The 27814-nt window shown below is 39.6% G+C and overlaps 1 protein-coding gene across 3 annotated transcripts; it reads right to left on the reverse strand.

Moving 5' to 3' along the window:
- Window positions 1-3930: 3930 nt before the first annotated feature.
- On the reverse strand, window positions 3931-25647 carry klhdc3 (kelch domain containing 3). 3 transcript variants are annotated; one of them, XM_086258584.1, is made up of 11 exons: window positions 25430-25647; window positions 23672-23927; window positions 22478-22654; window positions 22148-22263; window positions 21989-22060; window positions 20383-20596; window positions 20015-20101; window positions 18561-18669; window positions 9208-9281; window positions 7456-7534; window positions 3931-5284 (listed from the first exon to the last, which is right to left on the reverse strand). In XM_086258584.1, exons 2-11 carry the CDS (start codon window positions 23823-23825, stop codon window positions 5218-5220), a joined length of 1149 nt encoding a protein of 382 aa, XP_086114710.1. In that variant the 5' UTR covers window positions 23826-23927; window positions 25430-25647; the 3' UTR covers window positions 3931-5217. The 3 variants fall into 3 exon arrangements, with proteins under 3 accessions (XP_086114710.1, XP_086114708.1, XP_086114711.1); XM_086258582.1 differs by having other exon boundaries at window positions 23672-23930; XM_086258585.1 differs by lacking the exon at window positions 25430-25647 and having other exon boundaries at window positions 23665-23925.
- Between the last annotated feature and the right edge of the window lie 2167 nt (window positions 25648-27814).

Raw genomic sequence — 27814 nt, forward strand, 5'->3', positions numbered from 1 at the left:
TGGCAAATTTGATGGAATTATAAACGCAGAAAAGTAGTCAGATTTTGATCCAACATGCAACACAATATAAAAGTGTCTAATTGGTATCGGCTTTATTTTTCAGCACGACAATGACCCCAAACACACTGCCAACACAGTGAAAGCTCACCTGGATAAAAAACAAAATTAAGCAGAATCAGCCGTGGATTGGCCTCCCCAGAGCCCGGACCTGAACATTATTGAAGCACTGTGGCACCATCTTGACAGAGAACAGAACAAAAGGCAGCCAACATCCAAAGAAATCTTGCTTGTGTTGAAGAACAAAGGTGATCATACTAAATATTGACTTGTTAAAATTATATAGACTGTGTGTGCGCATCATATACAGTATTTTTGTGTCTCCGCATCTCAAATCGTTGCATCCATTTCCCATTTTTCCAACCGCAGTCTAAATGGGGACTGGCTTAAGACTTTTGCACAAAGTCACAAGCCATTCAAACCTGAAGCAGAAAACCAGTTTGGTGCATCATTGTTTAATCTGTGAACAGACTTGTGAGGAAGTGAGTTATGGCAGCCTTCAAAGGGCTTTGACTGCGTGCATATTAGTCACTCAATTAAACCCCTGCTGGAAGGGAACTAAGCTACAGGTCTACAAATATGACGCACTGAGTCTGAGCGGCTCACACAAAATTAGTTCTTTAAGCAGATGAGTAGATTACGGGCATCACAAAACATGACTAAAGCATACTAGAAACTTAGAAGTCTACCAAATTCTCACACTCATCTAAGACGAGAGTGATGGCAAGTGATGCCTGCATACGAAACTGCTGATTAGTTTGCACGTTTATTCGTGTTCATTAGTGAAATTACTACTTTTGTTTCTCTTTGGGTGTATTTAAACAGCTATGCCTCCTATCCTCTAAGGACTCATGCTCCTTGAATCCCTCTATTCTCAAATCCCCAATTTAGTCGCCTTTTACCAGAGAACTAGAACTTGAGTGAGCGAACGGGACATCGATATGGGAGGGACAAGACAAAACAAATCACTCTGAACAAATCCTCAGTCCAATTCTCAAGGGCCAGTGGGACCGTCTGAGTCCTGAGGGGAAATTAGAGCGTAATTTGGCTGAGTGTCTCCTTGCATTAGCGCCTGCGTCACAGCTCGAAGCAGGCTCCGGGGCCAGACAAAGGGGACCCAGCGAAGCACTGCTTCCTGTGTGCGGTGGGACCAGGCGGGACAGGGTGTCTCTGCTGCCTCACTTTAAGCTGACCCTCCGTCTGTGGCGTGCACTTAACACTGAAGATAACACTGGCTTTATAGCAGGGGGCTGGTGACAGACAGGAACAGACTGCCAGGACACCACTGGTAGCAGGGGCAGAGCTTGGTGCTGAGGCTCAGTGCAAGATGCTCATTTTATGGAAACCAAAAAAGCAACCACACACAATCCATTAGTCTGCAGACTGGTGCGGGGGGAGCGGGTTAGGCGGTAACCCAGTCGAGTAGACGGTGAGGGGTCTCAGACAGGCTGGCTGGGGTAGATGTGGATGGTTTTTAAGCAGGAAACAGAAAATATAGAAGTGGAGGCTTCAAAGTCCTGCTAACTATTAAGTACCATATACAGTAGCTCAAAGGGGAGTTATCAGTCTGTAGAGCAAAGAGGTGGAACCTGGACACACATGGCTCTGCCTTCCAGTGAGTAGAAATGCTCATTATTTAGTGATCAAATCCATTCCTTTGACAAAGGACTGTTGGTGCAGAGAAGTGGTCAGAAACATAAAAGATTGTTTTCTTTCAACAGTAAATTTAAATTCACTTCATCCTGTGATCTCAAAAGACAAAATTGTTCACTCTGCCTGAAACAGGCCCCCAAAAATCAGTGTCTTGGGTTAACAAAGGTGGTGAGGGCCTTAGAACACGTTTGCATCATGCAGCTTGCCACATGCCAAATACTGGCCTTGAGAGGTAACAAAGTTTAAGCATAAAGAGCACGTTATTATAGTCCTATGACACAATATGTGCAGTGACGTGAAAAAGAAAGTAACCATCTCTTAAGTCTAATATTTGTATGAGGGACGACATTTAAAAACACAGATGCAACATATGTAACTAAAACCTGCTAAAGTCAAAGTTCAAAAATCAACAGGAGCCTTAATTAAGACAGTATGTAGCAGCCAGGTGCCGCTGAAGTGTGAGCACCTCAATAAAAGCAAATGTTTTGTGAGCTCGCTGGTCTGCAGCATTAAAGCAGCACATCAGTGTGAATGTTTTCACAAATGAAAAACATTCAGTTGCCAAGAAATGGACACCTTAGCAAATTTACCCCACGGTCAGATCGGGCAATGCTCAGAAACTAATGTTTTGGCCAACACCAAACACAGCATATCAGCATAAACACCTTATGTGCCAAGCGCGGTGGTGGAGGAGCATTTTGGCTTAGTTTTTGGTGAACGGAGGATAATGCGTCATGTTTTGTTGTTCATCGGAGGTTGCATTTACTCAATTTTAAGACCTGCTAAGAACCAAATGGTTTGTTGGGTCCTGATGGGTAAAACCTTAGAATTAAAAGGGTGTACAGTACACCTTTGCCACAGAGCAGTATATGAATGACAACAACTCTGGACACTTTTAGAAATCAATGGATACAAAGAGTAACCACTTTGACTGTCTCAGATTTATTGACACAGTTATAAAGCATATTGCACAGGAAGTCCTGACCAACTTTGCCAGATACAGAGACCCACTTTAAAAAAAAAAAAAAAAAAATTATATATAAAAACAAATCAGCAACAGGAGCCCACAGTCGTAAAAGGAATCCAAACACACTCCAGATTTTGTTCTGTTTTTAAAACCATGTTGCTTTTAAATTAAACAACTTTTCAAGATATACTTACTGGTATGAAAACTTTTTCTGCATACAATCTCTTTATCATGGTTCTGTCCGCGACACAAAAGATGGTAAAGCAAGCGTAACCACGAGAAGCTTATCACTCATTTGTAAATCCAACTCAAAGTAAAATGACGCTAACCAATTAAACATGTGACGCAAAAATATTTGGGTGGTGGAGCAGGACACTTCATTATGTGGAGGAAAGAGAGTGGCTATTATCTAGGAAAGTTATGCAGGTACTTTTTTTTTTTAATCCCACTATGGTGCAATTAATTTTAGGTCCTTACTAAAAATGTCACCCGTAAACTTTACACAAAACAAATGAAAGAAATATCTGAGGAATATCAAGAGTGTGTCAATATGCATGCGTGTGCAGGGGCTAAGAGTGACAGAGTCTCAGTGGCACCACAGGTCTGTAAAGGGGTTAGAGCAACCAAATGCCCCAAACTTTGAAGTCTGTTTAGGCAAACGCAGCATCAACATATCTCCTCTCCGTCAGGTCAAACGTCCCATGGCTATAGTGCACTTATCCAGCTACTTAAATGTTTAAGATTGGGGGTTTTGTTTTTTAAGAACACTGCTTTATATGACACAGTTGTAAATATTTAGGATGTAGGTTATTAAACGCTAATATTTGGGACCCAGAGCCCTGCTGGTTTTTTAAATGTCGACCAGCTAATCAGAGACTGAAAGCAACAGAACACTTGGTCCCAAGGACCGGCACTTCAAACATCCTCACGAGTGTGTGGCTACACAGCTTCCAATCCCACCTTAGCTCAGGCATTTCCTTCCCAGGACCAGATTAAAGTAAAACCATGGTTAAAATAACTTTATCACCTATGAATTTATGCTCATTAAGTCTGATGTTGTCAACAAAGGCCAAAACCAAAAATATGTATTAAATTTTAATCAAAGATTGTCTGAGACACTACTGTTGTCAAAAAAATAAAATAAAAATCACCCAACCTACAAAATTTATATCTGTGTATCAGTGACAGAACCATCAGAGCCATGTGGGTTTACTGAGCATGCAGTGGAAACAAAGGCCTTGCACAGACACACAGCTTGTTTTGGTCTTTATAGGGAATTTGTTGACAATATATATTAAAAAAAATGAAACGGCCTTGTTCATTCACTAATGTGGGTGAAGCTGTGATTATTTATTTATTTTGTTTTAAATAAAAGCCCATCACCAATCAAGTTTTGAAAAGTCAGATAAAATGTAAAAACCCACAACCTAAATAAATGTCCAATTTGAGAATTTCCAAGTCATTTTCAAGCAGTGTGGCATGTAATCTGTCAACAGCCATTGTGCATTTAAAACATCTGCAATTTTGCCTGTCATTATGCACAAACATAAGAGGGTCACATCGTTAAACTATGGGATTGTCTCTAAAAAGAAACTACACTATGCATATCAGATGATCTCTTCAACAACAAGTAAACTAAATGAGGTGGGCGAGGACCACTAGCTTACACGCACACTTTGCATCAAGATTCCCTTCCACGTTTGGCACTGTAAAACATATTAAAGGGGGGTGGGCAGGTGAACCCTTTAGTGAAACTACAGCATTTCTTGGAAGAACACAAATACCTCCCTGCAAAACACCTCCTTTAGTGATTCAGTGTATGGGAAATCTTAAAGGCCCAATGATGCATGCAGTTCAGGGAGATAGAAGCACTCCACTCTACAAGGCAGACATTTTCATTGGCTGCCTTGCAAATCACCTTGTAGCCACTTAAGTAGGGTACTGACAGAATTACAATGAAGGGAAATGGCAAAGCATTGAAAACCAGCTTATTTTGTAACGATCATATTCCAATATTGTGGTAAAGAATCTTCTCCTTTCATTCAACATGCACCAGCTCTATCTGCCCACGAACCTGATAGTTGCACATGGCTAAGTAAGAGAACGCTGCAAGTGAAATAACCATTTGCATTTGAAACAGAAGGTTCACATTTGTATGAGTGTGACATCTGGATGACAATCCTCAAAGAGGTTAGCTCTCAAAACCTTTGGCTGAAGTTCTTGTCTCTTCCTGTGCTTAACATTAGAAGTCTATGATTATCATAGGCTGATTGAATTTCTAGAGAGGCTAGAAAGAAGAGAAAAAAGGTGAACAGGCATCAACGATTTCCATCTTAAGGGCTAAAATATCCCCAGACAGGGCAAAGCCGGTGGTGTCCAAGGGAGTCTGATACGGGATGTTTTGGTCAGTAAAAGTTTCAACTTGTAGAATGTGTAAAATAAATCGGATCCAGACTATACAAAAACAGTCCTCGATTTAGAAAGATAAAAGCCCAGTGTCCTGAAACAGAGTCTGGGTTCTGCTTCACTTTTAAGCTTCTTCAGCCATGGGAGGAGAAGATGGGCCTACTGATGTTGCTGTTGGTTGTCATGGCTGCCAGTTCCCACCTGACGTTAAAGAAAACAAAAAACAAACAAACAAAAAAGCTTTAGTAATCACCAGCAAACAATTAATTTGATTTTAAAGTGCACCAGTGCAAAACCCAAAGTTATTAGTGCCAAATATGAATAGGCATGATGTTCATGCTGGATTTAATTTTTTGCTTTTAAGCTTCTTTAGCTCACAATTTTATAGTTCAGTTATTAAAATAACTGAAATGGGCAGGTTTGAGCCTCATGCTAAGCTGTCTACAATTTTATATTTGCAGAATCCTTTTATATTTTAAATCAAGTAGTTTATATTTGGACCCCTGACCCCACCTTACCCACGTGAGGGGCTACATCGTGGCCCCCGCTGTAACATGAGCATCAGGAGCAGGAGCTGACAACAGGGTCTAGTGCTGACCTGATGACAGGTCAGAGGTTGAGCTCCAGATTGTTATCACTGGGTCTGGTTTCACACTCACTCCCTATCAAACGGCTTTGTTCGTTTTTTTGTTGTGCACATGTGTGTTTAAGAGGGGAGATTGGCACAGGACCTGGAGATGCCACTGAGGGGCAAAAGGAGTTAACCAAAGTCTTGTGACCCCAACTGAAAACCCTCTAAAAAGGTTAGAAACACAACTGCAAACACCAAAGTGGGGAACATGCAAGGTGGCAGTGACGGTGCAAGAGAAATGAGAGGCTAAGAGGAGTAATTAGTATCAGGTTCCAGGGGGTCCACGTGTAACGAAAATCCCCTTAGTGGAAGTCCTCAATTTTAGACAAACACCTTTCCTAATGATCTCCATTAGCTTGCCCGAATCTATGAATTAAGGTTTTAGGGGAACAGTAATGTACTTTAATTTGCTTTTCTGCAATTTATATATACACATTTTCTGACAGCTAGTCTATTTTAATGCATCTTACCTTTATATGCATTAAACATGGGCTTAAATGCAGCTATTAAAACTTCCAAAACCTGCCATTACAACCTCACAACAAATCAAAGTAGTGCTGTCAAAATTGAGTCTCTTGCTAGTCATGTGTCAAAACAATTTGATATCAGTCAGCAAGACGGGAAAATTATGTGTTATTAATTCAAAATGCTGAGGGGGAAAAAAAAAAAAAAAAAAAAGACTTTTTACACACTTGTGTGCCAACTCCTGTGCAGGATATTCAACTAGAAGAACTGCGATAGCATTTCATGCTGTCATGATCTCCATGAGCAGTGTGGTGTAACTATGACGTTCCTATATATCACCAAGTCAAACAGGGTGCACACGGTGGGAGGGGGGAACCAAAAAAAACTTTCAGCAGACGCTACATTTTCTCAAAGGCTCATAAGCTTTATTCATTTAAATTAAACCATTTAGGGTCTTTCATAAGAAACCTTGGAAAGCTCTCTTTCTACACAGTGAGGATTATGGACATTGTCAATCATTTCACCTTGAGTCATCACTAGACTGATAGGTGACTGGGATGCTGGCTGGCTGAACTGGCACAGAAGCTTGTTTCACGGTCAGATTTTTTTTTTTTTTTTTAAATAATCAAGCACAACTGGTGGACAAGAAGTAATTTAAGTCAAAGCCAACTTTTCACTTGATTAGTTTATGTTGCTACTTTGTAACCACACCTGAAGTTGTTTAATGACTATTAATCATCTCAAAGATATAAAGTTTTAGCATTAAGATTTTGTTATATTTAATTTCCAAGGACAAAGTAGTGAAATTACTTTTTGTAGTCCACTTTATTGTTAATTTCAGTTCTTTAAAGGCTGAATAGGTACTCTCTGCACACCATGTACTGCATTTGTATTTTGGCCTTTCCTCTACATCACAGGGAAGGATCTTATACAAGCTGTACATGTGATCACAGACAATGAAGCAACTGAAAGCAGCACTATACAAATGGTTCCTGGCTGTCTGACTTCTGTACTCGAACCTTTATGCATTTAGATCTATAATTATGATTTCTACATGCGAGGACCTAAGCCAAGTCAGACAAAAGCCAGAGTAAAACTTGCCACTAGTTAAATGAAGGATAATGAATCATAATTTGCCTCTTTTGAAAAACAACCTAATTAGAGAGAGACTGAGTAGTGGCTACAATGACTGGCATAATAAAAACAGCACGAACAACAATATGTCAGCTCTATGACAAAACAGTGCTAATGTTTGAGAGGAGGATGCTCATCTGACCTGATATCATGTGGGAGTCCCGACTGCTCCAGACTGTACTGAATGACAGCTATTTTGCATAAAGTCTTCAAATTAGGGCCTGAAAAGAGAGTGCAGTGAGTCATAGGATGATCAGTGGCACTAATCATACTCAAGCTATTAATATCAATTTCAGCTGTGGGAATTCAAAGTTGAGCCAGGCAGCTCAGATCTAAAGAATCTGTAGATGGAAGGGTGCAAAAATAATCAATAGCTGGAAAAAATAAAGAAAATAAAGCAAGTGTTCACGTATGAGAACAAGCAGGACATGATGACGTGAGTGTGGAAGTCACTTCAGTACACAAATCATCTTATTAAAAGCCAGATTTCTAATAATACGTACAAACTCCCTCTCATTTACTATCATCGGCAAAGGCTGTTCCACCATATGTTCAGTGATAAACAGTGTGAAGGCACACGTGAAGGCACACGTGACTGGCACGAGGAAGCGTAGGCCACGGGGGTTGTCATTGGGTACTGCCAGTCCCATAAGGTCCCTGTGTAAGCCCACCTACACAAACCCTAACTGTGACCTGACAGCATTACAGGCTACCCCAGTGCAGGCAGGATATTGCCATATTTGGTAGTCCAAGAGACGGAAGTGCCGCATTTGACAGCACCGTGCAGGGCCAAGGCCAAGTATACTAGGTCTGGTCAGAAATAAAGCAGTCATTTCATAATTTATTACAGAGAAGGGGAAAAAAAACCATCCCAAATCTTATTTTAAAAACAATCATTTGTTTAGCTTGCTTTTCTGACATCTTAACAGAAAAGTCAATATAATTCCCTTTTAAGTTATCTGTGGGCTGCCTGACAAACATTTGCTGTACAATTCACAACAGTTATTGACCAGCATTGGCTTCTGTTTGTACTCAAGTCTGAATTTGAGTTTTTGGCCATATGGCAAAGTTTATGCCAGAAAAGATGTTAACTGCAGCAGCTTCAACTGGCAAAAACCGTAGGGCTCTAATTAATGTTGTACTTAATTAACGCATCACAAATCAATCCGAACAGCTGTCTGGCAGAGATGTCCCTGTACACACGAGAGTGGGTAATGAGAAAAAACCCGGGATTTTATGTCCTTAACTCTTCATCATATCTCGTTCACATATGACAAACCGTATTTTGGTTTAATTAATCTATAATTAGCTGAAATAAATGGATGAATATCAGTTGAACAGGTAAAACAGTCTTAATTACAACATCTGCCTTTTTTTTAACTTTTATTTTGTTGAGCTGCTTTGATATGTATAATATAAAAAAAGTCAAAATATATGTTTGTAGGATTTTTGTTTAAGTAAATGAATAAAATTCACAAACCCTTAGCTCAGCAAGTACTCATAATGGTAAAGACTCTGGAAGCGTGCAGCCAGGGCTTGTAAATTTAACTCTTGTAACAGTTAGTGGAGACCACCTACTGTCTTTTTAGCTGCAGAACCTGCACTTTACCAGCCAGTTGCTGCCAACCCCTTTGTTGAGAAGCAGTACAGTGGATTTTGTGAGATAATTCACTATTAAAGCAGCAGGACTGAACTAAAGCAGTAAAATAGATATGACATCTAAACCATGAAGGTGCAGGTTCAGATTATAACACAGTTCATCGATTCTGGTGACTCCTTTGAGATCATCTTAATGTTTTCTTTATGTCATTGAGTCAAAAATTGCTTGGGGGGTGCATTATCTGCAACAACACAGAATCCTAAGAGAGATACCAATAAAGACAAGAGTACTTACTGAAGTCTAAGATATACAGGTCTGAATGATCCATGAGGTTAAATTCATCTCCCATTCCTTGCTCTGGACAGGGGCTGTAAAGAGAAAAGTAATAGGGTTAGAGCGATTCTATAAACTTCCTGTTTTCATGAGCACAGTTCACACAGCTTACAAAGACCGTAAGCATTACTCAACTACTTAATGCGACACACACCATAGAATTCCAGCATTGGACTCTGTTATTTATCTTATTACATGAATCAGTTGGGACCATAATCAGGGAGCCACAGACTATCCTAAATAAGAGCTCTCACACAGCTCTCCTTATCATGCGTTGCATGATTTAGGTCCACAGGAAGTGGAGCAGTCTTGTAAGACAGACTGGCCAATGCTGATAGTCTCCCAGACCTGAGCAGCCATAGATATCACTGCACATCTGTTTCCTGCCACAGTTAAGCACATACACCTGTGACACCTGGTGCACCACAGCTGAACAAGCCCAAACTATATACCTGTTAAACCATTCTTTTAATTACCTTTTCTAGGTAATGTAGCCTGTCAGTTCAGATTTATTCGCACATATAGCAAGGTAGTACATATAGCTTTCCAAATGCACGCTGCACACGACTGCTTTATATTCATAATGTAACAATAAAACTCATCTAGAAGATAAAACTACACTTTACATTTAAATTCATCAAGCCGTTTGCGTTCTATGGAACCATTAAGGAGAAAGTGTAAAATGCAGAAGCCAAGTTTTAAGAGTAAAATCAAGATGCTTTTTGGACCAGCTAGCGATTGGCATGTGTCCAACCAACCCAGACATTACCACAGGAAGAAAAAAATAAATAAAATTGTTGGCAACAGATTTGTTGCAGTTTTTTTGCATTTACGATTTTCATCACTCTCTTCGTCTTTCATTCTTGCCCTGAACCATCCTCTTGCTGATCTCAATGCACCGTCTCGCCACCACCCATCAATCTCTCTCACCCTTTCCTGCTGTCTTCTCCATCGCATCTTCCTTTCGCTCCGTGTTCAGGATGTTGTAAGGGTTTTACGTTGCTAATCTTCCCTAAACAAACACGGCGGTGGCTTAAAGCAGCCACGAGAGATGCAAAGCACGAGCTCCGTCGTCCCAGGGGGCCAGCTGGGGAAGTCATTACGCCCCTTGCCCCCCAGGAGGTGACCCACCCGGGCTTAAAGTGGGAGCCTTTATCAGAATACTCACCCAAGCTCTAACATTACTGTGGTGATTGAAAGGGTACATTTCAATAGTGGTGAGAAACACTCTCTTTAATGTATGACACACATGTGAGTTACCTGAAACTTTAAAACTGCCACCGGAATTAAATTAGCACAAACATCCCTCATGTGATAATTAGTATTGATGATTAATTTTAACCAAACAAATGGCTTTGATATGACTCATTAAATCAGTCTTACAGCCGTTTGTTTTTTCTTTTTTTCCCCCAAACATCCTAAAAACAAAACAAAAAAAACAAAACAAAACAAAAAAAAAAAAAAAACACCATGCTGTTGGGTGGCATTGCCGTATTCAGTGAACAGTTTCCTGTTTTTTTTAAGTGCATCATTCTCAAGTTAAGCCAGCTAACAGCATTTGTTTAACGTAAGAAACAGTATGATATAGAAATATTCAGTGAATTGGGAGTTTTAGATACCACATGTGTGGAATGGACAAATATCAGCAACCTGGCTACACAACAGAAGTAATGAAAAGCAACATCTCTATCTAAAGAGCACCCCGCAGTAGCTGTGAACTACTGTGTAAACCCGTAGGGAGGGCATCGGCCTTGGATGCTGACGCGTGAAAGAGTACAGATAAGGGAATGTTTTAACACGAGCAACCACAGAGATGAAGATTGCATCCACTGGGATATGGCTTCTTTGGATGGTCGTGGATAATGCAAGTCAGGGTGTGAAATTCAGCAGAAAATTAGGGAATGGTAATACTTTATGGGTCACAACAAAGAGAAAGGGCTGAAGCAGACTATGGAGGCAGCGGCAATAATGGCTGTCTGACACACTATTCGGAAACGGGAAAGTCACAGTGTGTGACTTTATGTGGCATCCTGGTGTTTGATGGGCCACTTTGTTACTTGATCAGCAAAGTATCACCATGTGTGAAAGTGCTCCTCCCCCTACAGCATAGTGGTTCCCAGTCTGAATGAGGCCTGAGTGATGCCGCCCCCCCACTAAAACAACACTGAGTGCTATTTCAAACAACACTCAATGAGGGCGTCTAATCACCTAATTGCCGGTCCTCTCTAGCAAGGCACTACCTGCTCCACTTCATTATCTTACACACCAAGGTTTCAAAAGTGTAGAACAAAGAGTTGAGCTACAGTTCTAAAACTAATGAAGAGACACCAAAGAGCCGAGGACTATTTCAAAGTGTTGAAGAAGTTAATTGCCCACAATTTTTGCAACTTACTTTCAGAACCAACACTGAAAACGAAGTGGCAAAGAAAAGATTTGGATCTGATAGAAATTCTATTAATGACACCTCTGCTATCTCAAAACAAATAGAGTCAACAATATACCTGGAACCTGACCTGTCGTAAGCATGTTTTAAGTGGCTTCATTGGGCATATCCTCATTCTTGGGAATGATATGATCTGCATCCCTTTCCTTTCTCCACTTCCTATTGAACTTTGGTCCATCAGAACCATCTAATTCACAGGAACTCATCATCCACTACAACTTCCTGTAGAGGACTTTATCAGGAGAGCCAGACTTACACATTGCTGAAACACCTTGACTGAAAACACATGAAAGCAGCGAGAACAGTTTGTGATGCGCTTTCAACATTTTAAAATTACTTCTGATATGATGGGCAACCCAGGTCCTCACTGGTGGGTTATATTTGTTTAAAAAAAAAAAAAAAAAAAAAAAAAAAGCTTTAACTGTTACTGTCATTCAGACAACAGTACAAGCTAAAAATTATTAAAATTCAATACATTAAGAGTATAGGCAATGCTTGGTCATGTCTATTAACCTTACCCAAGGTAAAAAGCAAAAGCATTTAAAATGTAATGAAACAATCTATATAGACATTATCCAATAGGAATTTAAAGGATTGTTAAGATTCCAGCAAGAGTTTGTAATGGTCTTGGTTATCACTGCTCAATAGATTTCTATTCAATGCTTTTGGCTTAATCGCTGCTGTCTCAACTCGTCTTACCCAGCTATCTGTGCCCCCTCCTGGGCAGTGGCTGGACAGTGGATTAAGACAGAGCTGCCCAGACCTATACCCCATGCAGAGGGTGAGATACAACCTGTAGCTGGCTCCCAGTGAGACAAATAACTGACTTTAGATTAGAAAGAAGAGAGGCCAACCCCTAATGAAGCATGCAACTCAAATTTCAGTCTCTCTAGATAAAATATAATTGCACTTAGTGATAATACTTAAAGGCACTGCAAAGTCAGAGTGGTTAGTAATTTGGTCCCTTGGTCCCAGGACAGGTTCTTATCAACCTAGCTACCTAGCAAAATTAGGGTGATTTAAAAAAAAAAAAAAAAAAAAAAAGCATTTCTCACAGCTCTCAACATAACTGGTTCTCAAAGGGTTTGTCAAATGTTTAACTGCCAGATTCATTTTGGAAAAATAGGTTATTTGGTTGATTTTGATACACTGCCATTTACATACTAATAAACACAGTTCTCATAGATCATTATAACATGTATTAGCTCACTGGTTAACTTTCCATCAGTGCACTGCTTGAGCAATTAGTTCTTATAGTACTGCTATAAGAGTACTCCATTTTCCAGAAATATCAATTTTAACGTAAAGCAGCACTGTTTAAAACACGACTTGCTGATTAAAACATCAGACATTATCCTGTTACACAAGTTGACTGGTGGGCTTTTCTTGTAATTTACTACTTAAACAGCTTCAGCACAAACTCCAGACAATGTAAGAAGGATCACAGTCCAGAGTTGTCTTTTCCCCTCACATGTAGCACATGGCAGACCTGCCCGAGTAGTGTGTGCAGGAGGCAAGTAACACTTGTCGAGTGAATTCCCTGGCCTCCTCCCAGCACCACTCTCACATGAGTGTAAATTCATGTTGTCAAACAGACATTGTACTAGGCTGCAGAGACTTACACAGAGCATTTAAATTTCAGATGCAGACATACGTGCAAGCTCATCTTCTAATGTCTAAATTTAAGGTATGTTGTGCATGCGTGAAATCTGCTAGTCTTACATTATTCTACTAATCCAAAAAGCACAGAGGTGTTTTAGTTGTAATGACAGCACTAACTCAAAAATACTACTATTTAGAAATGTCTACTGACATGGACAACAGCATCACAATGCATCATCTGTGTAAGGCTGTTTATTTGAGCTGCTGTGCAACACTCAACCCCTACGACACCATAATGTATACAGACCGTTAGCAGGTTAAGGAGGGTTAAGATGCAGATGAAATACTATCATGAGCTTGTCTTTGAAGAGTAAATCACAGTGTAGCTGAGCTCCCCCAAGGTCTTGTCCTGCCACGCGCGGTATGCCCCATATCCTGATGGGGTCACCTTCGCTGTTTGACAGGTTTTGTCTCAGGAATACTAAACACACACAGACAAATAATAAAGGAAAACTCTGCAGGGTACCCTTTGACACCAAAGGCCAAAAGACAACATGTGTGGTATCAAAATCTGTTGTGCTGACAGGCGTGCATCTATAGAGTCGATTTCCACTCTGGCAGATCTAAGATATTGAGTTGGCATTGTAGCAAGCCTAATGAAGCTAAAAATATTAAAGTTTCAAGCAGAGTTTTTTAGTTTTGGTACAATACCCGGCAAGAGAGGACTATCATTTCTCAGACCCATGCTGTGTTGAGTCTAACATTTAGACAGGCAGGTTCCAGGGTGATAACAAGTCACGTTTTAACCAGATGTCTATTGTAACAGCTGCCACTTCAGCTATTGATAAAGGCGCAATTCAGCCGTGTCTGAGATATAGAGGCACCAGGCTTCTGACCTTCCTGGACTACTAAACAAAAACCCCTGGACTTCTCTGGCTCAGCAAATTGCAGTTTTATAATGAGCTGTTAAATTCCACACAGATTAAATATCCCAGTGAGATTTTGGTAGCTTAAACTAGAGGTTTGGAGCTGGAATGTTTTGGCTACCAGCAAGATTACCTGCTATGTGGTCTCCCGCTTGCTAATTCCGTAAAGCAGCAATTCACTCTCAGTGGAGATCAGACGACTCCGATCTGTTTGAGTTTTAGAATCAAGTAATTCAAACCCAGAGTCTTATATTTAGAGCTTTCAACCCACTCATCCAGTGCAATGACTCGACAGAAGCCAGAAATATTAAAAATGTTTGTTTTTTTCCATCCTAATGTTAGAAATGGCGTCAGCATGCTTTCCATCTTTACTAAATGTACTAAGTGACTCTGCATATTTCCAAAATGGAACAAATGTGTTAAGGTTGGCACAGCAGAATGTGTGTACCACGCTGACGTAAGCCCAACAAGAGCTGTGACTCACTAAGTCATGTGAAGACATCCAGACAAATGCAAACACCACCAGAAAAGGCACTAAGTGTCCAAATACATAAGTCAGTAGAATATCTAAGCACTGACATTCAGATGCAAATAAGTAAATTAATGGGAAAATTAGATTTTGAAGGCCTTAAAATATCCCAGGTTGCTCAATATCACCCAATTGTGGAGACACGACCAGCAGTTTCAAGACAGGAGTTGCATGATTCTCCTTAATCAACAAAAAAGTTCATTTAATGAAGGAGTTATTTTTGAAGAAAAACATACACCTCACTTTCATCTTATTAGATATCATCTTGACACTGGTATTATTTTTTTATTAACTATTTGAGTTGCACTCACACTATATTTATCATCATGTATTTGATTTGTAAATGTAAATACAGATTATAAGTAGGTTTCTGTAATCTCTGAAATATGTAAGAGTCAGATGTATTACCTGCTCTTACTTATGCACAGTAATATCATCCTAGGTGTATGAAAACTATACCTGCTTTTGAAAAAACTAATTATCAGCAGTATACACAAAAAGGTGCTGAAGGACTAAAAAAGGCGCAAAGGACAACAAGGATCAAGCAATTACAAAAAGCCTTCAATCACAGATTAACATTTAAACACACAGATAATTTAAGTCTGTCATCATTCAAAGATGAATGAATGCCGTCATGGTAAAAATACATTCCCTAAAAGCATTGTTGGAATGAATGCACATCAGGTCCAAGTAGTTCAGAGGCCTGTGCCAGATTTCCCTTCATAGATTCCGAGCTGTCTGTTCCCAGCATGCCAAGCTGTCATGTCCTTGTTCACTTCCTGCCCCTCATAGGATGCCCTGTTCCCAGGCTTGAAATGCTTCCTGATTTAGCTCAACCTGGGTTTGTCGTAAGAAATTAAACACACAGTGAGAAGAGAGCCAACAATGACAACATGAGCACTGTGTGGCTCTGCCTTCATACGCAACTCAACTTGAGCTGCGCTTCATTCCTCGGGGAACAAAAAAAAAGAAAAGAAAAAAAAGAAAAGAAAAAAGCAAGAAATAAAAAAGAAAACAAAATTTACAGGGTTTAACTATTCATTGCTTGTATGCATAGGTGAAGGTCGGTACAGGTGGAGTTGGTCATGCACGGGTCGTCCTTCGTGGGGCAGTGAGCAGAACTCAGTAAATGAGTGTAGCAGAGGCACTGGGGGTATATCAAATTGCACTCTGTGAGAAAGAATGCTCCCTAAGGTCATAAATCAGAGATGGGGCAGACTTTCGCACCTTTCTGCAGCTCAGCAGTCCTGTTTACACCGACGCAAGTGGTACTCAACACATTGCCACTAATGCCCAGCCCGTCTTTCACACACAGTCTGCTCATTTACCTTCAAAGTGAAAGCATGTATGAAAATAGAGGTATCTTCCACTTAAAAAGGATTATCTGAATCCAAATTTAACAGCACCAAATTAGAGTAAACCAGGCTTGTTGACTTCAAATCTTACTTACACTTGGAATTTCTAAGCTAACAGCAGTGTGTCTCATTCAGCTGTTCCTACATTTTATTTTACGAATGCATTTTAGCATATTGCAAGACGACTGAAGCACAACCCTTTGGAAAGCAGAGCAGTCATGCTTGAACTAATGGTTTAACAGTCTTTCACTTAAAGTGATAAATTATTCTGAACAAATTCCTGCAGGTAAAATAAACTGGGAATAAATATCAGAGGGGTTCTGTTTAAGATCAGTCTGAAAGGACAACCAACTCAGGAAAACAACATTTGGACTATAAATTTCAACACAATTTCCTCAGAAGATCTACTGAAATGAGGAGCCCCACAACAAACACAAGCAAGGTGTCCAGCAAATAATTCATGGCAGCCTGTGCAAGCATTCGTCAACTGCATTGAGACAGACACTAATAACTTTCTAGCCCTGTTAACAGCCCTCATGTTGTTAGGCCGTGCAAAAATAAACACAAGAGGTGCTGGTTTTAAAGGGACTGTTCAAACGTAATTAGTTAATGAAACTGGATCAGGCTAGTCTTTATCAATGCAAGTCAAGACAAAGCCTAAACACTGTTCAAATCTTAAAATTACAACTTTATTAGTCAAAAGACGAAAAAGAATTTAGGTCTGCTTGGATGGTGTTTGTGTGCAAATGCTTATGGGAGTTCCTGCGTGTAAGAAGCTTAAGTGTGCTCTAAAATAACAAAAACAAAATAATGAGCAATGCTGGCCAAGAGAACCTGTGTGGCCAACTTACTTGGAGCCTGTGAGGATCATGCTCCAATTTTTACAGTAACAGAAAACCCCTCTCCAGACTTTGAACACAGCAACTACCAAGCACATAATAGACAAAGCAGTTTTTCTCTAAAGATAGATTCATGAATATGTTAACCTCTGTGCCCTTGGGCTTTTAAACAGGATGTCAGAGATATTATGTAGTGTTTGATTTCTTCCTCTGCACCCTTCATCAGCTCAGTGACACTCCCTTTTCCAGCCCTATCTGCTCAGAACAGGAAATCATGACTCCATTCTGGACTAATCCCAGTGAGTACCTAAACAAAGGATAACCTTCAAAAATTAAGACTCCTCCCGAGCTTGTCATTTTCATTATAAGCTTCTCAGTACTACATGAATATCTAATGATTACAAATTTAGAGAGACAACTCTTCTGTATTATGCTTTTGCATATTATTTGAAATGTGTGTCACACGTACGCGTTTTGGGGTGTGATGCACAGCACAATGTGGTAGCAAGTGAAGCTTTACAAAACACATCCAGCAACAGTCAGTGGCTCAAAAACTACAGGGCACGTAGACGTAGAGGGTCTGAAAGTAGCCTTATCCACAGCCTTGTGATCCTACCATCAGGTTATCCCAGTGGAGTTCTCCTGATAACAGGGTCTTGCTGATAACAGTACCCCAGGACATGGACTACCCTGAACGATGCTGTAAGCTACCTCATTACTCCAGCGGCTACTGGCCTATCACAAGAACGTCACCACCTCAGCGGCACCTAACCAGCTACGAAGCCCCTGGTTATCACTACTGTAGACAGCAATCTACAGGATCCAGACTGTGTTTGGCATATTGAAAAGAGAAGACTGTCGTCTGTCCTGAAATGGTCAGATGCACAAAAAGTTGCCACCCCCTCCACCCACCTAAAGTCAATCACTGAAAAAACTGAGTGCAAAAAGCCCATATTTAGTGTTTTTTATGAGAGCTGTGAAGGCAAGGACACAAAAGAACACTTAAGCAGTCATCTTTAGTGCAATGAGGAGCCATTGTGATTTTTCCTGAAAGAACAACTGAAATTTGAGCGACTGAAGTCCATCCATGCTTAATTTCATGTCCTTTGGTGCATTTTCTGAAATGAACCTGAGAAGTAGAGGTAAGACATGTATTTTTTTTTTTTTTAGACTCTAATTGCCTGGAAACCTTCACCAGCGCAGATGGTGTACACATCATTATTAAGGACTTCTCAGGTGCTAGGCTACCGGACCAGATTTTTGTCTTTTTGTGAACTCAAAGAGTTTATCAGGTGAACCCAGGTAAACTGATTATGTTTTTTTGGGGGGGGGGATTTTTTGTAAATGTTCAAAATCTTAACATCGATACAAAGTTTCCATCATATTGACTCTGACATCCATGTGTCTATTACATTGTGTCATTACATGAACGTCTGGGCAAACTTTGATAACATGCATTTCTTTCTGAATTAGGGAATGAGTTAATGAGTACAGCACACACAAAATGTTTGGCAGAGATGTAAATATACAAATGATTGACAAATGATGACAATTTAATTGAAAAATAAATAAATATTTGAAGTTCAAATCTAGGTCAAGTACTAATATTTTGTGCCTCACCTGGTTCCTCCAAAGAGGATGATTCGATCTCCAACCATACAACAGCACTGACGCCTCCGAGGGCATGGGCCTTTCCCTTTAGGTTCAACTTTCTTCCATGTGAAGTTTTCTAGTGTGTACACACAAGGCAAAAATAATTTTGATTATATTAAAAGTTATATTTTATATAAAAAGGATCAAAAGAATGGGCATAGATACAATGAGAGATTTCTTTGGAAATGTATCTGCAGCACAATAAATCTAAACTACAACAGGGTTACGTCATACCAGCTAAACTAGAAGAGTTTCTCACTATGCCTGCTGTTTATTCAGCTTCCTAAAAATATTAAACCGCAAGGCTCTAAGATAAAGGAATATTTATAAAGAAATAAAAATAAAAAGAGACAGGGGGGGTTAACCTTCAACACAAAATCTTACATTTCAAAAATAGAAACAAGTCCTCTATGAAGTGCATGCAACGTAAGCGACGATGTTGAAGCTCACTCACTTGTTCCATATAAGGATGAACTGTCTCAGACCCAAACAGCATCACTGCATCTCTATAGCAACAGGCCATTCAGACCCTTAGATAATTATGACTAAAATTAAAGTGCTGCCACCTAGCGAACTGCAGAGCACATTTAGATGGCAACTGAAGAAATCAGCTCTAAATAGCACAGGCACATAAGATCATATCCACTACAAAAAAAGACCAAATTCTCAAATAAACTAGAGAAGAGTTTAGAAAACAGCTATGGCTGTCCTTGTCCAAATTCCCTGCCAATGTTTACCAACACATCGCTACATTAATGATCTACTTTTAATATGATTCAACACCATGTGCAACTGCTGTCACAATGGTTTTCTCTAGTTACAACTAGAAATGGCAGTTGGGAGACAATTAAACATAAATTAATTAAAATAATGGACTTTTAGCTAGTGCCTGGTATTACCTTTGTCATTTATTTCCTGACACAAAGATAGTATCAGATAATATAGTGCTATCTAACACCATTTAGGACACAACGAGTTTACCACAGGTGTGTTGCTTCATCAGTGACTATGTTTAGCATGTAACAAGAGCCTGAGGCTTTCTTCCAGAAAACCTCCTAAACCAATTTGAAATGCAATCAGGTAACATTCATCAGCAACTGAATGGGCTGTCATTCCAGCATCTGTGTTGCAAAACATGAAACACAGAAAGCAACTTTGTGGTGAAAAAGGAAGCAGCCAATCACCATTACGCAAATGTTAATTATGCAGCGGAGGAGGACCGGTTATTTATGCATGAAGAAATGAGAAAAGTAGGTCAACACAAGCTAGTCCTGCACTTCTTGTATTGAGGTAAATAGTCAGGGTGGAATTTAAAGAACTCTTTAAAAAATAAAGCTACCAGGAATTAAACCCTCTAGTAGCAGTGCTCTACAGCAACAGGACAGGTTTTCCAAATCTAAATGATGTAAATATAGACTTACCTGGATTGAATTTCCAAAGGTCGTTGAAGTGTCGTTCCATATGAGAATTGTATCCTCCAAATATGTACAGCTCTCCATTGTAGGAAACTTCAAAAATAAATAAAAAGTCCAGATTAATGATATTTGAAGTATACTATAAGGAACCACTTGACCCAGATAAAGTACCTTGATTTGTTTAATCGAATAACGTTGGCAGATTATATTTGACAACACTGTTCTCACAACACTAATCCAACACATAGATGCATATAAAAGATTAGCACCTAGCCTGTAAATATATTGGAACAAACAGAACTCAAATTAAAAGAATTTAATCAGATACTGGTCTAATAACACAGTCGATTTTATGCGTGTATTTTGTGCCTTACAGGCTGAATGACTTCTGCGTCCCTCTGGTAGTGGCTGTGTTGAAGGGGTGGTCAGCCAGCAGTTAGTCTTTGTGTCAAATACTCTGATCTTGTTGCAGTAGACCTCATTGTTGGAGTGGAAGGGACCAAGACGATCTGCTCTTCCTCCAAACACGAACATTTTTGTCCCAATGATGGTAGCCGAGTGGAAGTCTCTCCAGCGTGCTGGAGTTCCCTGCAGAGCAAAGACAACACACGATGTTACTGTTAAACTCTTCCACACTCAAAGTTTTAGTGAAGAGAGAGCAGAGCAGTCTACTCAGACACTGAAGTTATAGCTATTGAGAACATTTTTGGTAAAACTTAATTTACTGTCTTTATTAAATCTAAAATTTCATCAAGTTATGTTGATCATAAGCCTTGGTATGGAATTCGTCTTCCTAAAATATTCCAGATCTTATTCCCTGGGATAAGAAAAAAATCCTAATATTCAAAACTAAACCATTACATGTCAGAAACAATTCTTACGTTCAATATAAGGGACAGTGTTGAAGCTCATTCGTTCCATATAAATGATCAACCATCTCAGGCATTTCGCCCAGGAAAAAAAAACAGCAATTTCAGGTAAACACTGCCATCTAGTGGATCAGTTTTCCAACTACAAAACCACAGTGAATCCCAAACCTCCCCCAGGCACCACCATCCCTTTTCAAAGGGATAGTGGTGTCCAGTCAGCCCAGTCATTGGGATAGTGTAAACAATTTAACTGGAGCAAGACACAGAATCATAATCAAGATATATGAACTTTACCAGAAATATGACTGAAACAGGACCTGCTCTCACATACTGCAACCAACTCTAACAGAGGCAAACCTCGACTCACTTTACATGTCACTGCCCTGTAGTCATGCCAAAGTCTTTCACAAGCCTTCCTTTCAGGAATGTGCTGCCAATGTCTAACCATGAACTTTATGCAGACAGGGGGGCTTTGTAAATCGTTAACATGGTTGAAAGAATACCAGAACCAATACTGAAAAGTGAGTTTTACACATGCAAATGTAAAAATACAAATGCTAAATGATCCCAAAGTTCAAAGGGGGAAAAAAGCAAGTGAGTAACAGCACAGAAGTTTTCATTTTCCTAAAGAGGAATGCAATCCTAAGTATTATTCAGTTACATGCACCGCTAAATCTGTAAGCACCACAGTCCAATCTCCTTACTGACAACATGGCTGTAACTAAAACTGAATGGATTGACTTAATCCACAGTAACTCCGTCATATGATGACTAAAATATACTTTACAAGCGTTTAATCACATGAGCATGTTGACTGCATAAACAAAAATAGTATTTGCTAAAAGGAGACTGTATATAATCCAGTGTGAGGCTTTTTGAACTTTCCTAGCAGGAAGCTGCTTTGAAATTCCATACTGCGCTGCTTTTATAACATGCCAATACACCAACAGATAACTTATGTTGCTGATGTTCAGCTGTGTCATCTTTGTTTTTTATGAGAGGGTTTCCTGTTTGTTTGTTAGGAGAATTATTTTGAATGCTCAATACAGAAAAACTGTCAAGGAATAACCAGCAACGGTTGAAAAGCAACAGCTAGCGACTTTTAACTCACTCTGGCATTAATTAGTGCCCAAACCATGGTAGTGGTATCCAGTTTGTGGATGTCATTGGAGAAACAGTCAGCCTAAAATAAATAAATAAAAAAAGATTCATTTTTAATGTTCACAGAGAAAGTTTGTGTAAGCAAAAATAAATCAAAAATCAAACTCACCAGCTGCTCATATCCTCCAAATATATACATTGCCTTTCCCAGGACACAGGCAGAGTGGCCGTCCCTCGCCCCTGGAACAGTCCCTGAAGTCCTGGGTGTGTACCATCTGTGAGTATCTGTGAAGCAGTCGCAGTTGTTCAATATTGAGATCAGAGCACTTGCGTTACATGCAATGGAAAACTATCACACGCATGCAGGTGCTACAGCTTTCTTAATATAAAACAGTTCCTCTACTTTTTGTTGTCACAATTTTAACTTCAAACAGGTTCATCTCAAAGGAAATACACCCTGAAACTCTCAGCAGCACGAGTTAGACGAGGGTCTACTTACTGACATCAAAAGCATAGAGCACATTGCAGGCCCCCTCTGTGTCGTTACGCCCGCCCCAGAGGTAGATAGTATCATCCAGCAGCACAGCTGTGTGGCCATAACGCATATATGGCACTTCACGGGCACATTCAAGTCCTGTAATCCTCACTGGAGGCAGCTTCATCCAGCGCAATGACACTAAAAAACACAAAAAGTAAACATTTTCCTTTATTAAAAAAATAAAATATAAAAACTTAATGAAAGAACATTTTTTTTAAAATTCAATTAAAAACAAACACACACAAAAACAATGCTGCCTGACAAATTTTACTTGATACTTACTGCGTTACAAAGGAAGTTCTACAAATTCAGTTATTCGCATATTTTTTTTTTTTTTAAATGGATATTAGGTTGGTAGTCAGTAATTTATTTTATTATCTTTCTTGCTCTGAGAGCTAAAAAATGTAAAATTTGTTAACGTGCCTACAACTCTCTCACAGTGAGTTTTCAGTACAGTTCACATCACTTTAATAATAAAAAGTACCATCAAGAAAAGAAAAAAAATTTGAATCAGTCTTTGCAGTAAATGGGCCAATGGGGGAAGGAGGACAAAGCAAGATGGCAGGAAACTGTAGTTAAAGAGGTCCCATTTCCATTACACTCAAAGCATTAGTTCCACAGATCTTTTCATGATACACCAATAGCAGGTAGGCTCTATCTACTTTGGGAAGTCGTAAAACCCTAAAGCAGGTGGCTGACCACACAATGGGGAAAAACCATGCAAAATGAGTTAAGGGTGTTTCTCTTAACCCATTTAAAGAAAACAGCTGTGCTTGTCTGATAGCAACTGAAAAACAACAACTGGAAAAAAAAAATTGTTGCAAACCGCTACGAAAAGCTGGGGTTTAACTGCCAACCTGAGTGAGTTTTCAGTAAAGTTGTGCACATTCAACAAATTACAACAGTTTAACCTTTCTCAATACACTGGGGGGGGGGGGGAAGAAGTGCTGTCCTGCCTGTCAAATAGATTTTTTTCCCCACCCATTTAAGATACAAAAAAAAGTGAATGAATCAATTTTACATAAACACCAATATAGTCTTTTTCCAGAATATCCTTTAATTTATATATTTTTTTAACTTAAACACTTTTACAAATGAAACAATTGATCTCTACACACACACACACACACACACACACACACACTTACCACATACCTGTGTTGAAGACGTGCACATCAATCTGACGAAGTGTCTCATAGTCCTCCCCGGAGCAGTAGCCTCCAAAGGAGTACACCTTGTGACCCACTGCCACAGCAGCATGGTTGACTCTCCGTGGCCCTCCTTCTAGGTGCACAGTCCAGCGCAACATTCCCCACTTCTGTGACTGTGAGCGCTTAGACCATCACTCTGATGCTCCCATCAAACCAAGGCCATTAAAACCTGTGACCACAACAAGGGTAGTAGCAGCACTCTGCTAAAGAGAACAACAGGGTAAGTTGTGAGGGGGCAATCAAGGACAACAAAGGGTAACTGTTGTTCCCTTGGGCTAACGTCAGCTCTGCTGTTGCTGACAGGTACAAGCCTCTGTATCTATGCTTGCAGGGTATTTTAAGAGGTGATTAGACCTACACTTACCACGCCTTTCTATTCACTCTTCACTTTGTACCCACCCACTGCACTACAATGAGTTTAAAGTCAGAGTAAACATGTGCCTCCTTTAGGCAGTACTATAGGAACACAAAACACTGCCACACTACTCAAGGAGATTGCTCAATCTATACACAGTATTGAAATCCTGCCAATTTAATATTTGTGAGTGTTTCTATTGTTTTTTTCTTAAAAACAAATACAACCATAATTTGCCTATTTTATCCATAATGATTGACAAAACTGAAGTACACCTGCAGCTCTTAGCTCAATGGGAAATTAAACATTTCCAAAGCGACATTTTCAGCTCTGAACAGTGAAATTAAGTGACATAAAACACTACTTGTTAAACACAAGTAACTCTGCCTCTCCCCTTGCTTATTCTGTCCCTGTGACACACTTTACCACTGACCTCCAACCTTTGTTTACCGTTAAAAATAAAAAACCCCTAGAGCACCATTTAACATAGACCTATTTTAAGCCCTCATATCTATGAGGAGCAACAGAAGCACAAATCTAGTCACCAGGCATGTGAACCTTAACTGGAGCCAATATTTTCGATGATTGCACTATGTGTAAATTGACACCCCAACATGCAAATACAGTTAAACCGTTTAACCTTTCCCAGGTTATTCAAAGTTAGCAGTATAAATGCACACAGTTTCCTTTATACATACTTAATACTCATCTCGAATAATTTGCTATACAATTAGACAACATGAACATTTTTGCAAGAGCCGAGCTGAGTAGAAAGCACCTTCTATCCCCCTGTCCTATTGAACAGTGCACTGTTGACATCAGATGACTAACAACGGTGCTTCAAAGTGCACAGCGGCTATCAAGTAAATAAGACTCGTTTGTAAATGGGTGCATACTTCTGCACAGATCTCGACTGACTGAAGCACAAACTGTTGACAGATGAAGCTAATCTAAAGCTGGTGACATTGAGCTGTAACAGTTATAACAACCAGTGGACGCCTCACACACTAGCTAGCTTTGCTCTTTAGCTAACGTTAACAGGCATAACAACAACCTTTTGTGGCGCACTGGCTAGCCACCGCGGTCGCTTATCTCTCAACATCATCACCACAGTAACGAATATGGTGCTACTGCAAACAGCTGTTTGACAGCCAAGGTGCTAGGCTTTGAGAGGCTAGGCTAAAGCTAAACAGTCGAAGCTAACTATTTAGCTGTTAGCAAGCTAACGTAAACTCTAAACAAACGACAGACAACTTGTAACACAAAGACATTCACTCCCAGCTTTGGCAAAGTTACGAGTTAGTCAAGTGAAACAGAATAACATTCATATATGTTCAATTTTTCTACCTTCGAGCCGGTTGTGGTTGACAGGCAGCCAGGCAGGGCTATCCCCCGAGAGCCTCTACCAAGCGTGATGGAATGAGAAATTACCGCGAGCACCCCCTGTCGGCTGTTTTATACTTGGGGAAAACACGCACGTGAGTCTTTCTGCTTTAAAAACAGATGGATTTACTAACTGCCGTGCTAAGTGCAAAATAGGTCAGCGGCTGCATTTTTCGACACCGTTTTTGCATAGCACAGAGAGAAGTTAGAGTTGAGTGTCTTGCTGTAACTGTGATGTTATGCAGAATGGCCGGATTAACCTGTTAGGTGACCCAGAAGCTTAACGTTTTTGTCATCCACGTGGTGTGATCACATAATAATGTGACCAGTTACTATAACAATGCAAATTTTTAACATGTAAATGAAAATATGCCAAGATTGCAATCACAATGTCATCCAAGAAAGCTGATTTTTCTTTTTTAGGGTTCATTGCAGTCACTGCTTAAAGGCTCTCTCATCAAGATTAACTATCTGTTGGATATCTGTTTGACACACTCCATTCAAAAATTTACATGAATGCGGAAATATAAAATATATTCAGCAAATGCAGTCTTCCTATTTGAACAGTAAAACATTTACTGGATTTTTTTCATGTGTATCCATCTACTATACCCGTTAACAGCAATGGATATGTGTATTGTCTAATAACTCACTGTTTGTCTTTTTCAGTCTGATGGTCCAACAATCAAATCTTGGCCATTCTCCCAGTGCAACAGAGGGAGGCCGGAGGAATAATTTAAACAAGAAACAGAAAAACAGAAGAGCAAAACTCAACCTGCTATTGGCAAGTTCGCTGTCAGAAGTGATAAAACTTCCTTTAAAGTCATACTTACATTTGAACATACTAATAACAAAACAATCAAGACTTTCTTGACACTATGTTTTGCAGCTTGTATTACTGTGTCCAAACAAGTTTGATTTTTGGTTCAAAAACATCTTCATATCTCTCTTTATCAAGAAGTACTTTCCTAATATGCTAAACAACCCTCAGTTCTTTACATTTTACTTCCAAGAAGCCTCAAGGGATGAACCATTGCAGTTTGCTACATATAACTTAATTTAAGAAACAAACGCAGTGTGTCCTTAAAAATTTGAGGGAATTGAAAATGGTAGACAAAAGAAGAGCCAGACCGAAAGCTCTTCTACAGTGTGTCCTTTGTCCTGTCTTCTGCTCCAACTGGTTGTGGCAGATAGCTGCCCATCCCTGAACCACATGACTCTGCTGAAGGTTTCTTCCTGTTAAAAGGGGGTTTTTCTTCCCACTGTCACCAAGTGCTTGCTCATAGGGGATCTTATGAGGTCTTACAGATTGCTGTTGTGATTCAATTATTATATAAATAAAACTGAACTGAAATGAATAGGTTCACTAGCCACACCCAGGCCTGATTAGCAATCGTTAAATAGAACCTGTCTGACAAAGTTAATCACAACAAGCACCGCATCATGCCACAAATATGTAAGTGCTATTTTAAAAAAAAGGACGCCAGGAATGGGTCAAATACTTTTTCACAGCCCGGCATGCTTATACATATTTCAATAAATACTGCATCTAGTTCCCCTTTTCCTAGCAATATATAAAGAAATGAGGTGTGTTAAGACCTTTCTAAAGTACTGTAAATTTATGTCACAGACTGTTTTTAACTTTTAAGCAAGTATCTGTCCTTTCATAAAAAGGCTTCTAGAAATCCTTGTAATTGAACAATTTACAAATTCTGAATGATTTTTGTTTAAATGCTCTTAGCTCATAATTTAGGTGTCATAAATACAAATGATGTGGAATTGCTGTTTTAAACAAATATAACACTGCAACTGAAAATGAACTAGCAAGGTGATGAAACGCCATTGTGTTTGATACTGTTGTATTTATGTGACATGCACAGTAGCGTGACTAGAGCAGTAGATGGCACTGTTGAATTGCAAGGTTAACAGATACCCATCACACAGCCTCCTGCCCAAAAGACTGTGAATCCCTGTCATACCCTAGTGTACCGTTCCTACCCCAGTATTTGGTCATATATTGTGACCAGCTTATTCATTGGGTCTGGTTGAGAAGCTCTTGGGCAGCAAATTTAATCTGATAATAATAATTTGATACTGTTTGTGTGACAGCCATTCATAAGGCCTGGCAGAGCATGAGCATTTTGTATAGAGCATCCCAGGAAATCTCAGTGTTACACTGTCAGCATAGTAGTCACATATAAACAATGGCTGAAACCCAGCTTGCCTGGCACTAAACCAGTGTACTTAACCACAAAATAAGGCTAACAACCTCAGCTTATCCCAATATAATAATGTGGTCAAATCGGTGAGTTCTTGCATATCTATTTATGTTTGATATAGAGAAAAGCC

Source organism: Aulonocara sp. 'chitande type north' Nkhata Bay, linkage group LG13, assembly GCF_057382095.1.
Source record: "Aulonocara sp. 'chitande type north' Nkhata Bay isolate Kocher_YH1m ecotype deep benthic linkage group LG13, A_spYH_male_GT1.1, whole genome shotgun sequence".
NCBI classification, from domain to species: Eukaryota; Metazoa; Chordata; class Actinopteri; order Cichliformes; family Cichlidae; genus Aulonocara; species Aulonocara sp. 'chitande type north' Nkhata Bay.

Coding starts and splice junctions, on each gene's coding strand:
- klhdc3 (XM_086258584.1), bottom strand. CDS start 23,825: ATGTTGCGCTGGACTGTGCACCTAGAAGGAGGGCCACGGAGAGTCAAC. Junction 22,264..22,477: donor GCTCTATGCTTTTGATGTCA/GTAAGTAGACCC, acceptor ACTGCTTCACAG/ATACTCACAGATGGTACACA. Junction 9,282..18,560: donor ATCCTCTTTGGAGGAACCAG/GTGAGGCACAAA, acceptor TTCTCTTTACAG/CCCCTGTCCAGAGCAAGGAA.